Below are 16,717 nucleotides of genomic sequence, written 5' to 3' on the forward strand. Positions count from 1 at the left end.
TCAGATAAAAGGTAACACGATAAGAATTCATGGTGTTGGGGATAATAGCAATAGAAGATTGGCTAATTAATCAGCACGGTGGCTCAGTGGTTAGCACTGCAGCCTCGCAGCACCAGGGACCCGGATTCAATTCCCACTTCGTGCAACTGTCTGTGTGGAGTTTGCACATTCTCCCCGTGTCTGCTTGGGTTTCTGCTGGGTGCTGTGGTTTCCTCCTACAATCCAAAGATGTGTAGGTCAGGTGAATTTGCCATGTTAAATTGCCCATAGTGTTAGGTGCATTACTCGGGTAAATATAGGCTCGGGGAATGTGTCTGGGTGGGTTACTCTTTGGAGGGTCAGCGTGGACTTGTTGGGCTGAATGGCCTGTTTCTAATCTAATCATAAACAGGGAGTCGGGATAAAAGGGTCACTTTTAGGTTGGCAAACTTAACTGCTGAAGTGCAAGGAGTAGAAAGATTTGAACTATTTACAAACTATATTAGTTGTAACCAATTTGACAGCAACGTGAAGAAGTGTAAGGCAAGAAGTTGTGAGAAAGTTCCAAAGTGTCTGCAAAAGGATAAGGATAAATTAAGTGAATGGGTGTAAATTGACAGATGGGATATAAAGTGGAAATTTGTTATGTGGACACTTTGATAGGAATAATAAAATAGAAAAATAATATTATTTCACTGAAAAGCGACTGCAAAATGCTGAAATACAGTGGGGTTAGGTAACGTTGTACACAAATCACAAAATGTTAGTGTCCAGGTACAGCAAATAATTAGGAAGGCAAGTGAAACATTGGCCTTTATTGCAAAGAGGATAGAGTATAAAAATAGCAAAGTTTTGCTACAACTGTTTAGAGCATTAATGAGGGCCCACATTTGGAGCACTGTTTACAGGTATCCACAAGTAGGGATTATACTTTCGCTGGAAGCAGTTCAGAAAACGCTTATAAGACTGATTCCTAGGATAAAGCAGTTGTCTTGTTAGTAAAGGATGAACGAACAGGTGGGCTTATTGTCATTGGCTTTTAGAAGAATAAGAAATGATTTTATATAGGAACACAAGATACTGAAGGGATTTAACAGGCTGCATGCTAAGAGGATATTTCATCATGTCGGAATAGAATGAAATTTTATAACAAATTAACCGTTTAGGGAGATTCAGAAGTTTATGAATGGGAGCTTTTCACTATCAGAGCGAGATTGTAGTAAACGGTTGGATTTAGTTTTGTTTTATTTCTGTATGGCTCCTGACATCTATCCATTGTGGATACTGAATGAGTGGCTAGGTAGGTGGCATGAGGGATCATGGGAGGTTGGTGGGGTAAATAAATTGGTTGGGGTATTTTAGGGGCTGGGGAGTTGAGTTCACATTGAAGTAGCTTCAAGGGTTTGGTGTTGGTGAGGCCAAGAGAGCCCATCAACTTGTAAAACAACAGCAAGGAATATCATGCAAACCAAACTGGCCTTCTGACCAACCCTAATGGAACCTGGCAGCCCATGTGCTACCTCTGCATTACTCAACAGATTGGCATGCTTGACTTTATCCTGCATCTGTAGAACACAGAATTAGGCATATTTCACCAGGGAAGTTGTGGCAAGGCAGAAAGTTTCCAGGATTGAGGATGTGCCTTCGAAGCAGGTCCTGACAAATGCTTGACTATTAGTGTTCCACTTCATCTAAATTAATGGATTCAATTATCAGGAATAAAATGGATGATCATGTATATAATAAATTATTTTATGGTGTCAATGTGGATTCAGTTCACCAAGGTCCTTCAGGTCCTTGACAAACTGACAACCTAGTGAGTTGTGGTGTACCTTATGGTCGTATACAATTCTGAGAGCATTAGATATATGCTATGCAAAAGGCATTTAATCAATTCTCAGCTATGAAATTTTCAGCACAAAATCTAAGAACAGATGATAAACTGGGTAAAATGTCAGAAATAATGAATTCTCAAAGCAGGGTGTCAGTGTAATGTCGAGCCTTCAGAAAATAGGAAGTTACCACTATTCTACTTTACGTTGCATCTGAAACTTAATGCAGGTAACCAGAATCACAACTGTATCTGACTAGCAGTTGAATGCAGGAAATAGCATATAGTCAAGTTCAATAATTTTGATGAAATATGTAAGTGAACAGAGCAATGCAATGTTAAAAAAAGGTTAATTGCTTTAATATGTGGATTTTGGATAGCTAAAAATGAAGCCAAGAAAACACCATATGGCACCCTGCTTTGAGTTTTTATTGGATCTATTGTGTAGGCAAGGAAGTGGAATCTCTTTGGAGAAACCCGTGACAGCCTGATTGGATTAGTATCTGCCAATCAGGTAAGGTGCTGTTTAGAGCAGCTTGCATGCCATTAAAGTTCCTTTGTTAACTCAGTTAGCTGTCTGACTGATTTGCAAAGCAAGATGAAACCAACAGCGTGGGGTCAATTCTCACACTAGTTGAAGTCACTATCAAGCACCTTCTCAAACTCTCTTCTCACCTGAAGTGTGGTTAATCCACCACCAGACATGTTTCTCTCTCTCTGTCTACTGAGAGAGTAGGTTATGGTCCAGTAGAACTATTATGATTTAACCTTTTTTAACTGGTACTAAGAGTCTAAAGATTGATCCAAGATCCTACTGTCAAAATGGTAGCATTGTTCAGTCCATGAGCTGGTGAATATGGAATGATGTTTCAAGGACTAGGGAAAAACATTTAACTTGTACCCTGAGTTTTCCTTGCCGCCTGGTCTCCTGAGGCCAGCAGGGTTAAACCTGCAGCTTAGGTCATCTCAAAGGGTGACAGCTTCATTGAGGTATTAAAGTTATCAACTTGCCTTCTTGGGGTGTTTTGGTTGTTTTGTGCCTTGTTTTGTTTCCGTTAAAGCAGGGAGTGGGCGGACTAGAATTGAATTTGAGATTTTTGAAATTTCACTTCTTGCCCAGCTCCATCCTAGTCATTATTTGGGTTATTAAGATTCTAGAAGTCCTAGAACATAGAACAGTACAGCACAGTACAGGTCCTTTGACCCTCGATGTTGTGCCAGCCTGTCATCCAACTCTTAAGATCAGACTAACCTACATACCTTTCATTGTTCAATCTTCCATGTGCCTATCCAAGAATCGCTTAAATGTCCCCAATGTATCTGACTCTACTACTATTGCAGGCAGTGCATTTCCCACCACTTTCCATGTAAAGAACCTACCTCTGTCATCTCCCCTAAACCTTCCTCCAATTACCTTAAAATTACACCTCTAATGATATACATTACCACCATGGGGAGAAAGTCTCTGGCTTACCCACTTTATCTGTGCCTCTCAGGCGACTCTCTGTGTGGAGTTTGTACATTCTCCCCGTGTCTCCGTGGGTTTCCTCCGGGTGCTCCGGTTTCCTCCCACAATCCAAAAAATTGTGCAGGTTAGGTGAATTGGCCATGCTAAATTGCCCGTAGTGTTAGGTGAAGGGGTAAATGTAGGGGAATAGGTCTAGGTGGGTTACGCTTCAGCGGGTCGGTGTGGACTTGTTGGGCCGAAGGGCCTGTTTCCACACTGTAAGTAATCTAAGTAATCTAATCTAGTCTAAGTAAATCTTGTACACCTCTGTCAAGTCAACTCTCATCCTCCTTCATTCTAATGAGAAAAGCCATAGCTACCTCAACCTTTCCAGTCCGGGCAACATACTGGTAAATCTCTGCACCCTCTGTAAAGCTTCCACATCTTTCCTCTAATGAGGCGACCAGTACTGAACACAATATTCCAAGTTTGGCCTAACCAGGGTTCTATAGTTTTGCAGCATAAGCTCACGGCTCTTAAATTCAATTCCCCTGGTAATGAAAGCCAACACGCCATATGCTTTCTTAACAACCCTATGAACTTGGGTGGCAACTTTGAGGGATCTGTGGACATGGAGCCCAAGATCCCTTTGTTTCTCTACACTGCCAAGAATCTTGCCTTTAACCCTGTATTCTGCATTTAGGTTTGGCCTTCCAAAGTGAACGGCCAAAAGTCATGTGTACCATGACTTTTGCTACTCTGCCTCCCCCTTACGAATCCAGTAGACTTGATCTGAGACATCCCTGACCCCAGCACCCGGGAGGCAACGCACCATCCTGGAGTCTCGCTCACGACCACAGAACATCCTGTCCCTTCCTCTCAGGATTGCATCTCTTATCACTGCTGCTCTCCTATTCTGCTCGCTTCCCTTCTGAGCCATCGAGTCAGGCTCACTGGCAGAAATTTGGCCATTCTACATTTTTCATGTCCTCCACAGTAAATACTGATGCAAAATACTCGTTTAGTATCTCCCCCATCTCCTGCGGCTCCACACAGAGACTGTCTTGCTGATCTTTGAGAGGCCCTATTCGCTCCCTCGTTACTCTTTTTGTCCTTGTTGTATTTGTAAAACCCTTTGGATCCTCCTCAACTCTATTTGCCAAAGGTATCTCATGTCCCCTTTTTCCCCCTCCTGATTTTCCTCTTAAATATACTCCTACTGCCTTTGTGCTGCTCGAAGGGTTCACTCGATCTCTCCTGTCTTTACCTGACATATGCTTCTTTCTTTTTCTTAACCAAATCCTCAATTTATCTAGTCATCCAGCATTCCCTACACCTACCAGCCTTTCCTTTCACTTTAACAGAAATATACTTTCGCTGGATTCTTGTTATCTCATTTCTAAAGGCTTCCCATTTTCCAGCCTACTTTTTATCAGCGAACGAAGTAGAAGTGTGAGAGATGATATTGCTCAGAATTTGAAGATTGTAAACTTTAGCCCAGTATGATTACTATAAACTAAAGAGTAGAAGTAAAGCAAGAAGGTAAGGAGTCAAGCTATTAAATGGGAATTCAAATGTGATCTGAGAATGTCTCTGTTCTTAAAAAGAGTAATAAACATGTGCAATGGATTTTCAGATGGAACAGTGGGGACAAAATCCTAAAATAATTCTAAAAAACAGTTTGATTACATTTCAAAGAAGAGTCACTGGATTCAAAGCGCTAACTCTCCCTCTTTCCACTGATACTGCCAGACCTGCTATATTTCTCCACCACTACTTGTTTTTATTATTGACCATACTGTGAACATTTGTCTGCTTAAATGAATGGTTCTCCTACTTAATTATCTTGCATAAGCTTCCATAATGAGATTATTACAGGGCATATAGGATGCTAGATTGATGGAGGTTTTATCAGTTCATAACCAAGCTATTGGAACATCAAAACATTTGGGCCCAAGGATTGTCGACTGAGCTCCAAGTATAACTGTAGCAGGAGTCTCGTAGAATTCTGTAGTAAGGAGCAAGGTCCTTTGATTTATTTTAAAATTTATTGGTGATGGTCTTATAAAGTTAGAAGTTTTTGTTTTCCCTTTATGCGGAAAATTAGACCGTTCAGCTGCTGTTCACAGAGAGATTTTGTGTACTTATGTGTCTATGCGTTTACTCATAATTGAGGTGGGCAATGAGCATGCACGTTTCCAAAAATATTCATGATTTGAATTTTGTGTCCTACCAATTCAGTCATGACCTTACTGTGTTTCAGTCTGTTTCCCCAAATTAACTCTCTTCCTTTGTTGCTCTCTGTCTTCGTAATTTCTCAACTTCCCTCAACTCTCTCTCTCTCTCTCTCTCTCTCTCTCTCTTTCTCTCTCTCTCTTTCTCTCTCTCTCTCTCTCCCCCCTTTCCAATTTCTCCATTTCTGATTCCTGATATCTCACCACCTACTCTTTCTCTGTCTCGCATGTATATATATTTCAGTTGCTTCCCCACTTATAATCATTTTCTGTTGTAGCAATTTTCACCATGCCTTTGTAACCTCAGGATTTGATGATTGCACTGTTTTCCTGATCAGCTTTCCATCCTCCACTTTCTGAGTTGGGATCATGCTTATCTCTGCAGTTTATCTCCTGCCATGAAAGCTTATAAGATGTCTGCACTTCTCCAGTTCTGCTGGTTTGTGCGTATCCAGTGTTAGTTAATCCACCATTGGTGACCAGCCTCCAATGTCTGAACCTAATTTTTGTTATAAACTTCTCCATCTCTTTAAAATGCGCCTTTAAACCTTCGTCCTCAACCAAGCTTTTGGTAACTTGGCCTCATCATTCCTTATGTGGCTTAGTCTCAAGTTTTGTTTGCTCCTATGGAACATTGTTGAGCATTTTAGAAGTTTTATCCTCAGAGTGCTATTTCCAACAACCCTGTTTTCGTTTCTGACCTTGATGAGTAGCACTCAGTAAGGTATTTGGAATATAGATGGTTTTGACAGTGCGATCAGCCATGCATATCATGGATGTCAGTGTTGCTAGATTTCTGTACTCTTAAAAAACATACGTATTTTAATGTCGCAAGTACTTTGGCCTTCAATTGTCAGCTTTTTCTGTTTCTTCTTTAGTGATATGAGCAAGGTAGCAATCATTGACCAGGCCTAATCACCCTTGAACTGATTGATTTGCTAGGCTATCTCAGAGGGCTGCTAAGCATCAAGTATATTGCTGTTGTTCTGCGGTCACATTTACCAGACAAGGTGCAGACAGCAAAGGACCATAAGACATAGGAGCAGAATTTAGGCCATTCAACCCATCGTGTCTGCTCCGCCATTCAGTCATGGCTGATAAGTTTCTCAAACCAATTCTCCTGCTTTCTCCCTGTAACCTTTGATCCCCTTGATACTCAAGGACCTATCTATCTCAGTCTTATATATACTCAATAACCTAGCCTCCACAGTCTTCTGTAGTGGTGAATTCCATAGATTCACCATTCTCTGGCTGAAGATATTTCTCCTTATCTCCATTATAAAATGTCTTCCTTTTACTCTAAGGCTATGTCCTTGGGTCTTAGTCTCTCCTACCAATGGAAACATCTTCCCAACATCTATTCTGTCCAGGCTAATCAGAATTCTGTATGTTTCAATTAGATCCCCCCCTCATCCTTTTAAGCTCCAAGTACAGACCCAGAGTCCTTAAACGTTCCTCATATGTTAAGCTTTTTATTCCTGGGGCCATTCTTGTGAACCTACTCTGAACACACTCCAGGGCCAGTACATCCTTCCTGAGATATGGAACCCAAAACTGCACACTACTCTCGATGGGTAGTAGTGAATCAGCTGAGGTTTTACAACAATTCATACTAGTTTCGTAGTTACCATCACTGGGACTAGATGGACTAGATTTCAGTTCCAGTTCTACTGTGTGAATTCAAATTCCTCCAGATTACAGTCCATTGACATTACCACTATGCCACCATCTCCCCAGAGGTCTGTAGACCTGCTTTCTTTCCTTTGCATTTTGATGGTGCTTCCAGTTCATGAATGCTAAGAATTTGCAACAATGTACGTCATGGATTTCCTAGTTGTTCTCGTCAGTCAGTTTGATGTTTCCTGGTAGAGAAATATTGGCTGTCCTCGCACGCAGCATTTATGAAGGATTTAAGGGCAGACCAGGCACTATGGACATTCTGTGGTTCCTTTCATTGAGCCTTGTCAGGTTGGCTGTGATGAGTAGGTCTTCTTTGCCAGAGGCCTTGAGTCCATTGATATTGAATTTCTTACAGCTGTGCTTCTGCTGTTACTGCCACTTATGGGGCAGCCAGATTGAGATAGTAGACCAGATTAGGCAAGCCATCAGCTTCTGTCATGATGCTAATCAGTGCAGTCCCTCACAGTGGTGATGACATAGTCGAGCTGGTATCAATGCTGGGAGCAAGAGTGTTGTTATGAATGCTTTTATTTGTGTCTCTGACAAAATGACATGTTTATTATGATCAGGCCAAGCCATAGGCATTTTGTTAAAGAGAAGGACTCCAATGTGTGTGTCTTCCTTATGGCATTTGTACTTTTCCATAGATTTGTGTCCATCCCAACTCTGAATCATCAAAGAGAATCTGCTTGTTACTCTGGGACTTGGGACAATTGATAAAAGCTGGAGTAGAATTCTTCTTTCATCTCATCTGTTGCTTTTAGACTTGAAGCATATATGGTGTATTGCTTTGGGTTAGAACGAGTTGAAGGATCATGAGGGATTTGTTCATTCCACAGGGGGCTCATTGAGATGGTCAGCTAGTTGTTTTTACAGCAAAACCAATCCCATGAAGTTGTTATTTTTAGATTTACCTTTCCAGAAGAAGGTGTATCTTGTAAGCTTGTTATTTGATCAGATCTTCTGCCTGCTATGACTCACTTAAGCAATGTCATTGTCATAGAATTGAAGTTCCCAGTCTGTGATAGCAGACTCTGAGGTTTGTAATCTTATGCAGACTCTCAACTCTCTGTTCTAGCCTCTAAAACATCCTGAATTTTGAGTATACCATCATTGGTAATCACATCTTCAACCATCAAGTCCAAGTGTCAAAATATGCTTTGCAATATCACTGTGAAGAACCTCGTTATGTCTTCCAAGGTTTTAGGCTAAGTACAAGTATCATACAAAGTTATTATCTCGGAAACAGGCACAATATGTTGAACAGTCTCCAGTATTAAATTATTCTCTTTTGCGCAAAAACTATAAAGAGATTGAAGAAGGCATAGAAAAAAATAATAATGATTACAGAATGAAGAGATTAAAATTGAAAGACTGAAAAACTTGTTCTATTTTCTGTAGGAAAAGGAAACTAAGGGAGTGAACGTACCATTAAAAATCATGTCTTTTAATAGGCTAAACATGGGATGAGTTTCCATTTGAGGGTGAATCCAGTACTATAACAGGAGAAAGTTCTTTATTCACAGAGTGGATCTTGCTATTACGTGAAATAATAGAGATGGCTAGCACAGATAAATTTATGGGGAATATAAATGAGTCCTTGAGTGTGAAAAGAAAATAAAGGAGTGTAAGCACTGAACCAGTTGAGCTGAGGGACCAGATTATACAGGGTAAATTCCAAATAATCTCCAGAATAAATTACCGCTTGCTTTAGTTTATTCTTTTTCATTATGATTTTTGGACATTGAATTTTTTCCAAAACTAAAAATAACAAAGAAATAATTAACTGCTGCTTGAATTACAATTGAGAACTCGTGTCTGCTTCAGTTTCCAAAGCTTGAGTTCTTTAAATGCCAGAGATTATTTTCTTTTAGACCCATGTTTTTGTCTTGAATTTTAATTTCAGTTAAAACACTATGCATTAAATAAATTTAACTCTGGTTTTAATTTTTGCAGCAAACATAATTTTCAGTCAGAGTGTTTGCTTTCTCATTTTTGTCACCACCACAACACTGGTATGCAAATGGACAATCACATTAAATTTCACCTTGAAGTTGGCTTTATCATGTATTTCCAAAACAGAGCAATAGCAGCTTTACTCTGCACTGTGTGCCTAGGGGCAGTGGTGCTTGGATAATGAAATGGGACATGTTCCACACCCTAATACTAATATTTCTTGAAGGGGCAAAAACTATTTTTTGAATGTAGAAATCCTATAGATCTTGAAGAGACTAAGTATTACATGAAAATGTTCTGATTTAATTAAGTTTTTACTTTTGTTTCCTACTTTCTCAGATCTTTCTTTAAGAAAAGGCAAAAATAGTTTTAAGGACTTCATTCCAGTGGTGTTGAAAACCAGGACACGTAGTCAGTCAGGTGAGTAAACTTTTCTTCAAATAGGAAATTGTGGCAGACCAGGCCAGAACCACCAGAATGCTCATGATCCAGAATATAGCTAAAGTGTTCACAGGAAAAAATGAACATCTCAGCAGGTATAATGAGATGGACTACTTTGTTCTTGTAATAAAAACTACAACACAAGGGGCAGAGGAACAGTCAAAGGGAGAGCTCCAGAGCAGGCAATCAGCCTTGCCTCGAGAGGGGAGCAGTCCAAGAGCTTGAAAACCGTGCACAACGGGAGCCTCCTGTAGTTACTTTTTAATTTGGTGTAGGGGAAGAAGCTGATTGGTGAGTATTGATCAGGTTTTCTAGTATTTTAATTGTAATAAATAGTGTTAAAATTATGAGATGTTAGGTTAGCTTGGCCAAGTGGAATGCACATTCTGTATAATGTGTAAAGTCATAGACACACTTCCTGACCCTGATGAACACTTGAAGAAATGTCACCAGCTGCATAAACTTGGGCTCCAGGTTTTGGAACTTGAGCAGTGGCCCAAGTCGGTATTGTGCATCCTCAAGGTAGGGAACTATGTGGATAGAATGTTTTAAGGAGATTACCACACCGCAAGTTAGAACTGTACAGGCAGCAGGGAATTGGTGACTGTCAGGCAGTCTGAGAGCCAAGCAGACAATGCAGGAGTACCTTGACTTGCTTGTTAATTGTTATTCTTTTTGGATACTGGTGAGCCTGATTGTTTCCTCAGGAGAGTGCATCCAGAGCAAAGTTATTGGCACCATGGGCAGCTCAACCATATGGATAGGGTGATGTGTGAAGAACAATGGAAGAGCAATAGTGATAGGGGATTCCATAGGTGGCAGTTCAGACAGGTACTCTTGCAGCAATCAGCTTGGTTCCAAGATATTATGTTGCCTCCCTAGTGGTCGGGTAAAAGATGTTACAGTGTGGCTGCAGGACATTCTTCTGGGAGATAGTAATTATTAGAGATTGTGTACCATGTCAGTACTAATGGCTAAGGTAGGACTGGGGGTAAGTTTCTTACCAAACTGATTCTCCAGATGGCAGGACTGACCTGTGAAGAAAGACTGGATTGATTGAGTTTGTACTCACCGGAATTTAGAAGAATGAGGGGCGATCTCATAGAAACATATAAAATATTCAATTAGATTCCCTACAGTGTGGAAACAGGCCCTTCAGCCCAACAAGCCCTCACCGACCCTCCAAAGAGTAACCTACCCAATCCCACTTCCCTCTGACTAATGCACCTAACACTATGGGCAATTTAGCACAGCCAATTCACCTGACCTGCACATCTTTGGACTGTGGGAGGAAACTGGAGCACCCGGAGGAAACCCACGCAGACATGGGGAGAATGTGCAAACTCCACACAGACAATCACCCGAGGCTGGAATTGAACCTGGGACCCTGGTGCTGTGAGGCAACAGTGCTAGCCACTGAGCCACTATGCCACCCTTAAATATTGATGAGACTGGACAGGCTAGATGCAGGAAGAATGTTCCGGATGTTGGGGAAAGTCTAGAACAGGGTTCACAATCTAAGAATAAGGGGTATATCATTCAGAACTGAGTAGGGGAAGAATTTCTTCATTCAGAGTTGTAAATCTGTGGAATTTTTGACCACAAAGAACTATTGGGGTCAGTTTGTTAGGTATATTCAAGAGGGAGCTGGACATGGCCCTTGTGGCTAAAGGGATCAAAGGCTATGAAGGGAAAGCGGGAGTGGGATACTGAAAATGCATGATCAGCCATGATCACATGAAATGGTGGCATAGGCTCGAAGGACCACATGGACTACTTTTGCACCTATTTTCTGTGTTTTTGTGAAAGCATTTTCAGGAAGCTAGGTACGAGATTGAGAGGCAGAACAGAGTTGAAGATTTACTTGTAATCATAGAATTATGGAATAATACAGTATAGAATAGGGCCTTTGGCCCATCAAATCTGTACTGAAAAAATATACTCCTATTTACACTCATCCCACTTTCCTGCACTAGGCCTATAGCCTGGAATGTTTTGACAATACAAGTGTTCATCAAAATACCTTTTTAAAGGTTGTGAGGTTTCCTGCCTCAACTGACCTTTCAACCTGTGCATTCCAGACTTCCCTGTATACCCCTACCCCTTCCTTTCACCTTAAAATTATGCCCCATCTTATTGATGCTTCAACTAAGGAGAACAGCTGCTTTCTATTCACCCTGCCTATGCCCCTTACAATTTTATACACCTCTATCAGAACCCCCTCAACCTTTTCTGCTTCAAAGAAAACAACCTGAACTTACCCAGCTTCTCTTCATAGCTGAAGTGCTCCATCCCAGGCAACATCCTGGCGAATCTCCTTGGTACCCTCTCCAGTGTGTTCACATTTTTCTATATTGTGGTGACTGGAACTGCATACATTTGTTGCTTAACCAAAGTTATAAACAACTCAGCATGACCTCCCTGCTCTTATAATTTATGCCTCAACTGATGAAAGCCCTGCTGCCTTCAAAACTAACCTATTAACCCGTCCACGCCTTCAGTGATCTGTGGACAAGCACCGCAAGATCCTACTATTCCTCCAAGCTCCCTAGTATCTTGCTATTCACTGAGTGCTCCCTTGTCCTGTTTCTTCTTCGAAAGTGCATAGCCTCACATTTATCAGTCTCTGATCTGTTCATCTGATTGACCTGCTCATCTGACTAATCTGTCTATATCTTCCTCCTCACTGTCAACAACTCAGCCAATCTTTGCACATCTATAAACTTACTTAGCATCCTTCCCACATTCTCACCTACATCATTTTTGAGTATCACAAACAATAAAGGACCCATCAATGATCCCTGCAGTGCACTGCTGCACACCAGGCTCCGGTCACACAGACAGCTTTGAATTGAATTGAATGATTCATTGTCACTTGTATTTTACAGTGAATAATACAGTATAGTACAGTAAAAAAAACTTGAGCTTCCCCACAATCCAGCACAATTTTGAATTAGTTTAAGAATAAAAAGATAAATTGAAAGAGAATCTGGCTTCGTTCCACTGCCTCCGCCATGGGTCCTGAGCCCTGACTCAGCTCACCAGTGTATCTCCAGACTCACCAACATTGGATTTGCTAACTGCCTGTCTTCTGTCACTAAGACTATGTTTGATCCATCATGACAAGTTAGCCTGGATCCCATGAGCTTTTACTTTCTTTCAGTTTCCCATGTGGGACCTAGTCATAGGCCTTGCTGAAATCCACCTAAACTACATCAACTGCCCTAACCTCATCCAAACACTTGGTCACAACCTTGAAAATTTGTTCGACATGACCTCTCTCTGACAGAGCCGTGCTGTGTATCCCTGATCAAACTTTGCCTTTTTAAATGGAAATTTACTCTTTCGCTATTTATTTTCTCCAATAGTTTCCCTACCACTGATGTTAAACTCACTGGTTGGTCCATAGTTCCTTAGTCTATTTCTACCGCCTTTTTTTAAAATCTTCTATAATACTAAGCACAATAGTAGGAGAATTGAGTGATTGATTTTGCAACCAACTAGCTAGTGTAGCAGGGTGGACATCAGATTTCTGAGCCAACGAGACCTCTTTTGGCGAAGTTCGGACCTGTGCAAGCTGGCTAGTCTACCCCTGAACAGGGCCAGGAGAAATATTTGATTAGAAGATTTAATTATAGGAGTAGAGAAAACAGTTAGGGTGATTAAGCTTTGGAAACTCTAAGGTTACATTGTGAATGCAAGACAAGGCCGAAATTATCCACTGACCTGATTTTATTGTTTTTAATTGCGATTCAAATCTCCTGGTCATATTTTTTTATGCCCCCCACACTACTGACATACAGCAGGAGTGTTCATATTTCTCAGCACAGTGTGGGTGGGTGTGTGAGGGGAATGTGTGTGTGCGCACACGCAAGATACAGTGAAAAACATTTATTAACATTCTGCCACCAGAAAAGACACCCGTGTGGCTAATGAACCAGTGACAAGCAAAGCCCAGAGCCAGCAATGTTTACGTGAGAAAAGGTGAAGGGGAGGGTAGGGACTGAATCAGAATAGAATTGGAGGGGGAAATAAAGCACTCCATTCCCCACAGTGCCCATCTCTCCCTAAAAAGGCCAAGGTATACACCGCATGCTCCTTCTCCAGCAACATCTGGGCCCAAACATAACTGTGGAAGAGGGGCAGGCATAGATGTTATTTTATTGAAATGTGGGGACAGGATATCTAAAATATGGTAGTCAGCGAAATATTAGCTAAAGCGATGTGAATATTGCTGATAAGCACCACATGATCTTGGAATTTTTTTATCTTGCACTCATGAGGACAAAGGCAAGAATGGCAAATTTCAAACAATCAACAATTTATACTACAAGAGATGAGACTACTGATTGATTTACTAGACGACTGATTGAAGCATAGCAGTGGAGAACTATAGGTTCTTCCAAGTAATTCAAAAAAAGGTGCATGCATTAAATGTAATCTGTGCAAACTAAAGGAATATATCCAAATGTAGGACATTTCTCGTAAGCGTAAATGAACCATGTGTGAGCTTGGCTGATAATCTTAAATTGATTGTTAGTGTGGTTATTGGTGCACTTTGGATTGTTCAGCCCAATAAGAGAATCAGTTTTGTTTTGGATTCTGCAAGGGATGACTGAGTATAGTCTGTTTTCTGCCTGTAACCAACAACCAAAGGAACATGCTGCTTGAGTCAATCAACTAATTGTTGGCTCTTATGGCCTACTTACCTGGTGTCCCACTGGTACTGAAATTCGTCCTTAACATTACTCAATCGAGACATTTCTAAATCGGTGTATAACATTCACTGTTTATAGTGATGCTTTAGAAAGTCAAGCTGCTGCAAAGATGTAACTGCAGTGTTACAAATGGACATTAGTAATTTCTGATAGAAAGGTTGATACTGAGAACTGGAAAAGACAGACTTTTTGACTTTTAAATTACGAGTTGGATTATGTCTGCATAACTTAGTCCAGTTATACTGTGGCTGCTAATCCAAAGACTCTGCATGGATCTGACTATCTACTGGGGACAAATTCAACTCCAGGGTTCAGTTGGCTGATAATCCTGTCCCAAGAGAACCAAATTCCTTCTGCCTTTTTGTATACATGCAATTAACTTTCCAAGTTCACATGGACATTTGGAAAAAGGTGGTTAAAGGCTGCTGGTACGTGTGAAATCATAACTGATTGAAAACTGGCACGGTCAGAGAACAGGAGAGAAAATTGGTAGTGAAATTTATATGTTGGTTTTAAGGTTGTGGCGATAGTTGGTCAGCAAGAGCAATGTAGTGAATTGGCAACACTGTCGTAATAGGCATTAGACATGGTCAAAGTAAAAAGTCATGATCAAAACCACAGGAAATTGATTTGGACATTGGCAGTTTCAGATTACAACAATATCATTCTAAAACCCTGGAAGATTAAATGTATTTTATACATTACAAAGAAGTTTTTAATTTGTTTATTTCAGAAAGTTTCTGTGTCTCATCAGTACATGCGACCTGTGACCAGACGGACAGTACATTGGAAGAAAGTCAGCTTATGCATGAGGAAGTGGAAAATGATGTAAAAGCAAAGAAAAGTTCAAGGAGTTGGGAGAAGTCTACAACGGAGAATAAAGGGACCAAAGAAGAGAGTGAGGTGGGAAGGACTGGCAGTTCAATAACTGACGTGGGTGAACAGAATAGTTTGGAACCACTTGACTCGGGTTGTATAACAGAAATTGATGGGAATTGTAAAAGTAGTAATAAACGAAACCCTGCCTTCAAAACGCAAATAAGAACCAGTAGGAAGAAATTTAAAAGTGAGAAGGATTCTGAAGTACTTTTACACAAAAGGGACGAAAATCAAGATAGCACAGGAATAAAGACACGGAAAGCTGTTACTACAGGTAAAGTTCAATATCTTTTGAGCATTTTATGCTTTATTACTTGAAGAAATGTATGTTTTAAAATCTGCTTTGAGTGTTATTAATCTTGACTGATGGCAAATTCTCAAAACTTCAGAGTTTTCTGTCTTTTGTTGGTGAAAAGCTCCTCACACTGTACTCCACTCAAAACCCAGCTTGGAATTCATTGGCTGTTTTTTGTCAGTGAAATGATTCTAGCTACTAAAAATATTGAAGCTCAATTATTTCTCAGTACAGAAAAACATTGGAGTTCAGTACCTATCTGCTCTTAAATAAGTGAGTTTTACAGCAAATATTTCAGGAGCATTCAGACAAAATATGCTAGTTGTACTTCATAACTTGTTAGGTTATATGGCAGTGGAAAATTTGAGAATTGTGTGAACCATGTGCATTGGCCCAAACTTTGGGTTCGATGTGTGGTCCTGTAGTTGTGTAAAAGTTTGGGGAAACATCATGTTGTCTATTTGTCACATGGTATTCAGGCACTTTCATTGCTTCAGTGGAAGTGTAGGGTAGCCTGCTTTTGAGTCTGTTAAGGCTCTTTAGTTCCCTTTAACCCATGAGGTTAGCCTCTTCCACCCCAGGTCACATTACCTTCCCCTGCCCACCTCTCAAACCACAGGCTCCAGCACTCTTCACGACCCTGCAGACACCTGCCAGCTTGGCCCAAGCAACGCAGTCCCAGTACTGGTTAACACTTCCACCAGACAGTGCTGGGACGACAGAGCTGCCAGTCTTCTAATTGGCCAGCATCTCATCAAGGTGAGATTTCTGACGTTCTAAAGTAATTCATGCAGCTGTCTGTTTGTAGGGTCAGCTTACCACCAGTGTTTTAGCAAGGGGACCTGGTAATTTGGTGCCTCATTAAATTCAGCTCCAAATGTGATGCTGCCTAAAGCAAATTATTTTGTTCCAGAACTAATACTTTCATAGGTTGACTGTTGGTATCAAACAAGAACAAGTTAAAATTAAACCACTGATACAAGCATATTTCTCGTACAAGAAAGTAAAAAGCATTGATTTAAAGGATTCTGTCTTGTAGTATATCCTCAGTATAGATAACATACAAACAGCCAAAGTAGGCCATTCAGTCCTACAAATCTGCTCCAACATTTAGAGTCAATCATGGATGATCTTGTTTGTGTTCTATATTCCTATCTCCTCCCCCATTAAATTTTGATTCCATTACCTAAAAGGAATCTGTTTACTCCAGCCTTAACAACATTCAGTACTGTACATCATCTGGTGAAGAGGAAGAAG

General features: G+C 40.6%; 1 protein-coding gene across 3 annotated transcripts in view; it reads left to right on the forward strand.

Moving 5' to 3' along the window:
• The window catches only part of bcorl1 (BCL6 corepressor like 1), a 265,520-nt gene that overhangs the window by 190,129 nt on the left and 58,674 nt on the right, over nucleotides 1-16,717 (forward strand). For all 3 annotated transcript variants that reach the window (XM_087992055.1, XM_043704668.2, XM_043704670.2), the window contains 2 exons: nucleotides 9,467-9,547; nucleotides 15,020-15,439. In XM_087992055.1, coding sequence (XP_087848181.1) covers nucleotides 9,467-9,547; nucleotides 15,020-15,439 — 501 coding nt within the window. The remainder of the gene's footprint in view (nucleotides 1-9,466; nucleotides 9,548-15,019; nucleotides 15,440-16,717) is intronic.

This window comes from Chiloscyllium plagiosum, unplaced genomic scaffold (genome assembly GCF_037043375.1).
Source record: "Chiloscyllium plagiosum isolate Xiang-an unplaced genomic scaffold, Cpla_swu_hap1 HiC_scaffold_11, whole genome shotgun sequence".
NCBI lineage: Eukaryota > Metazoa > Chordata > Chondrichthyes > Orectolobiformes > Hemiscylliidae > Chiloscyllium > Chiloscyllium plagiosum.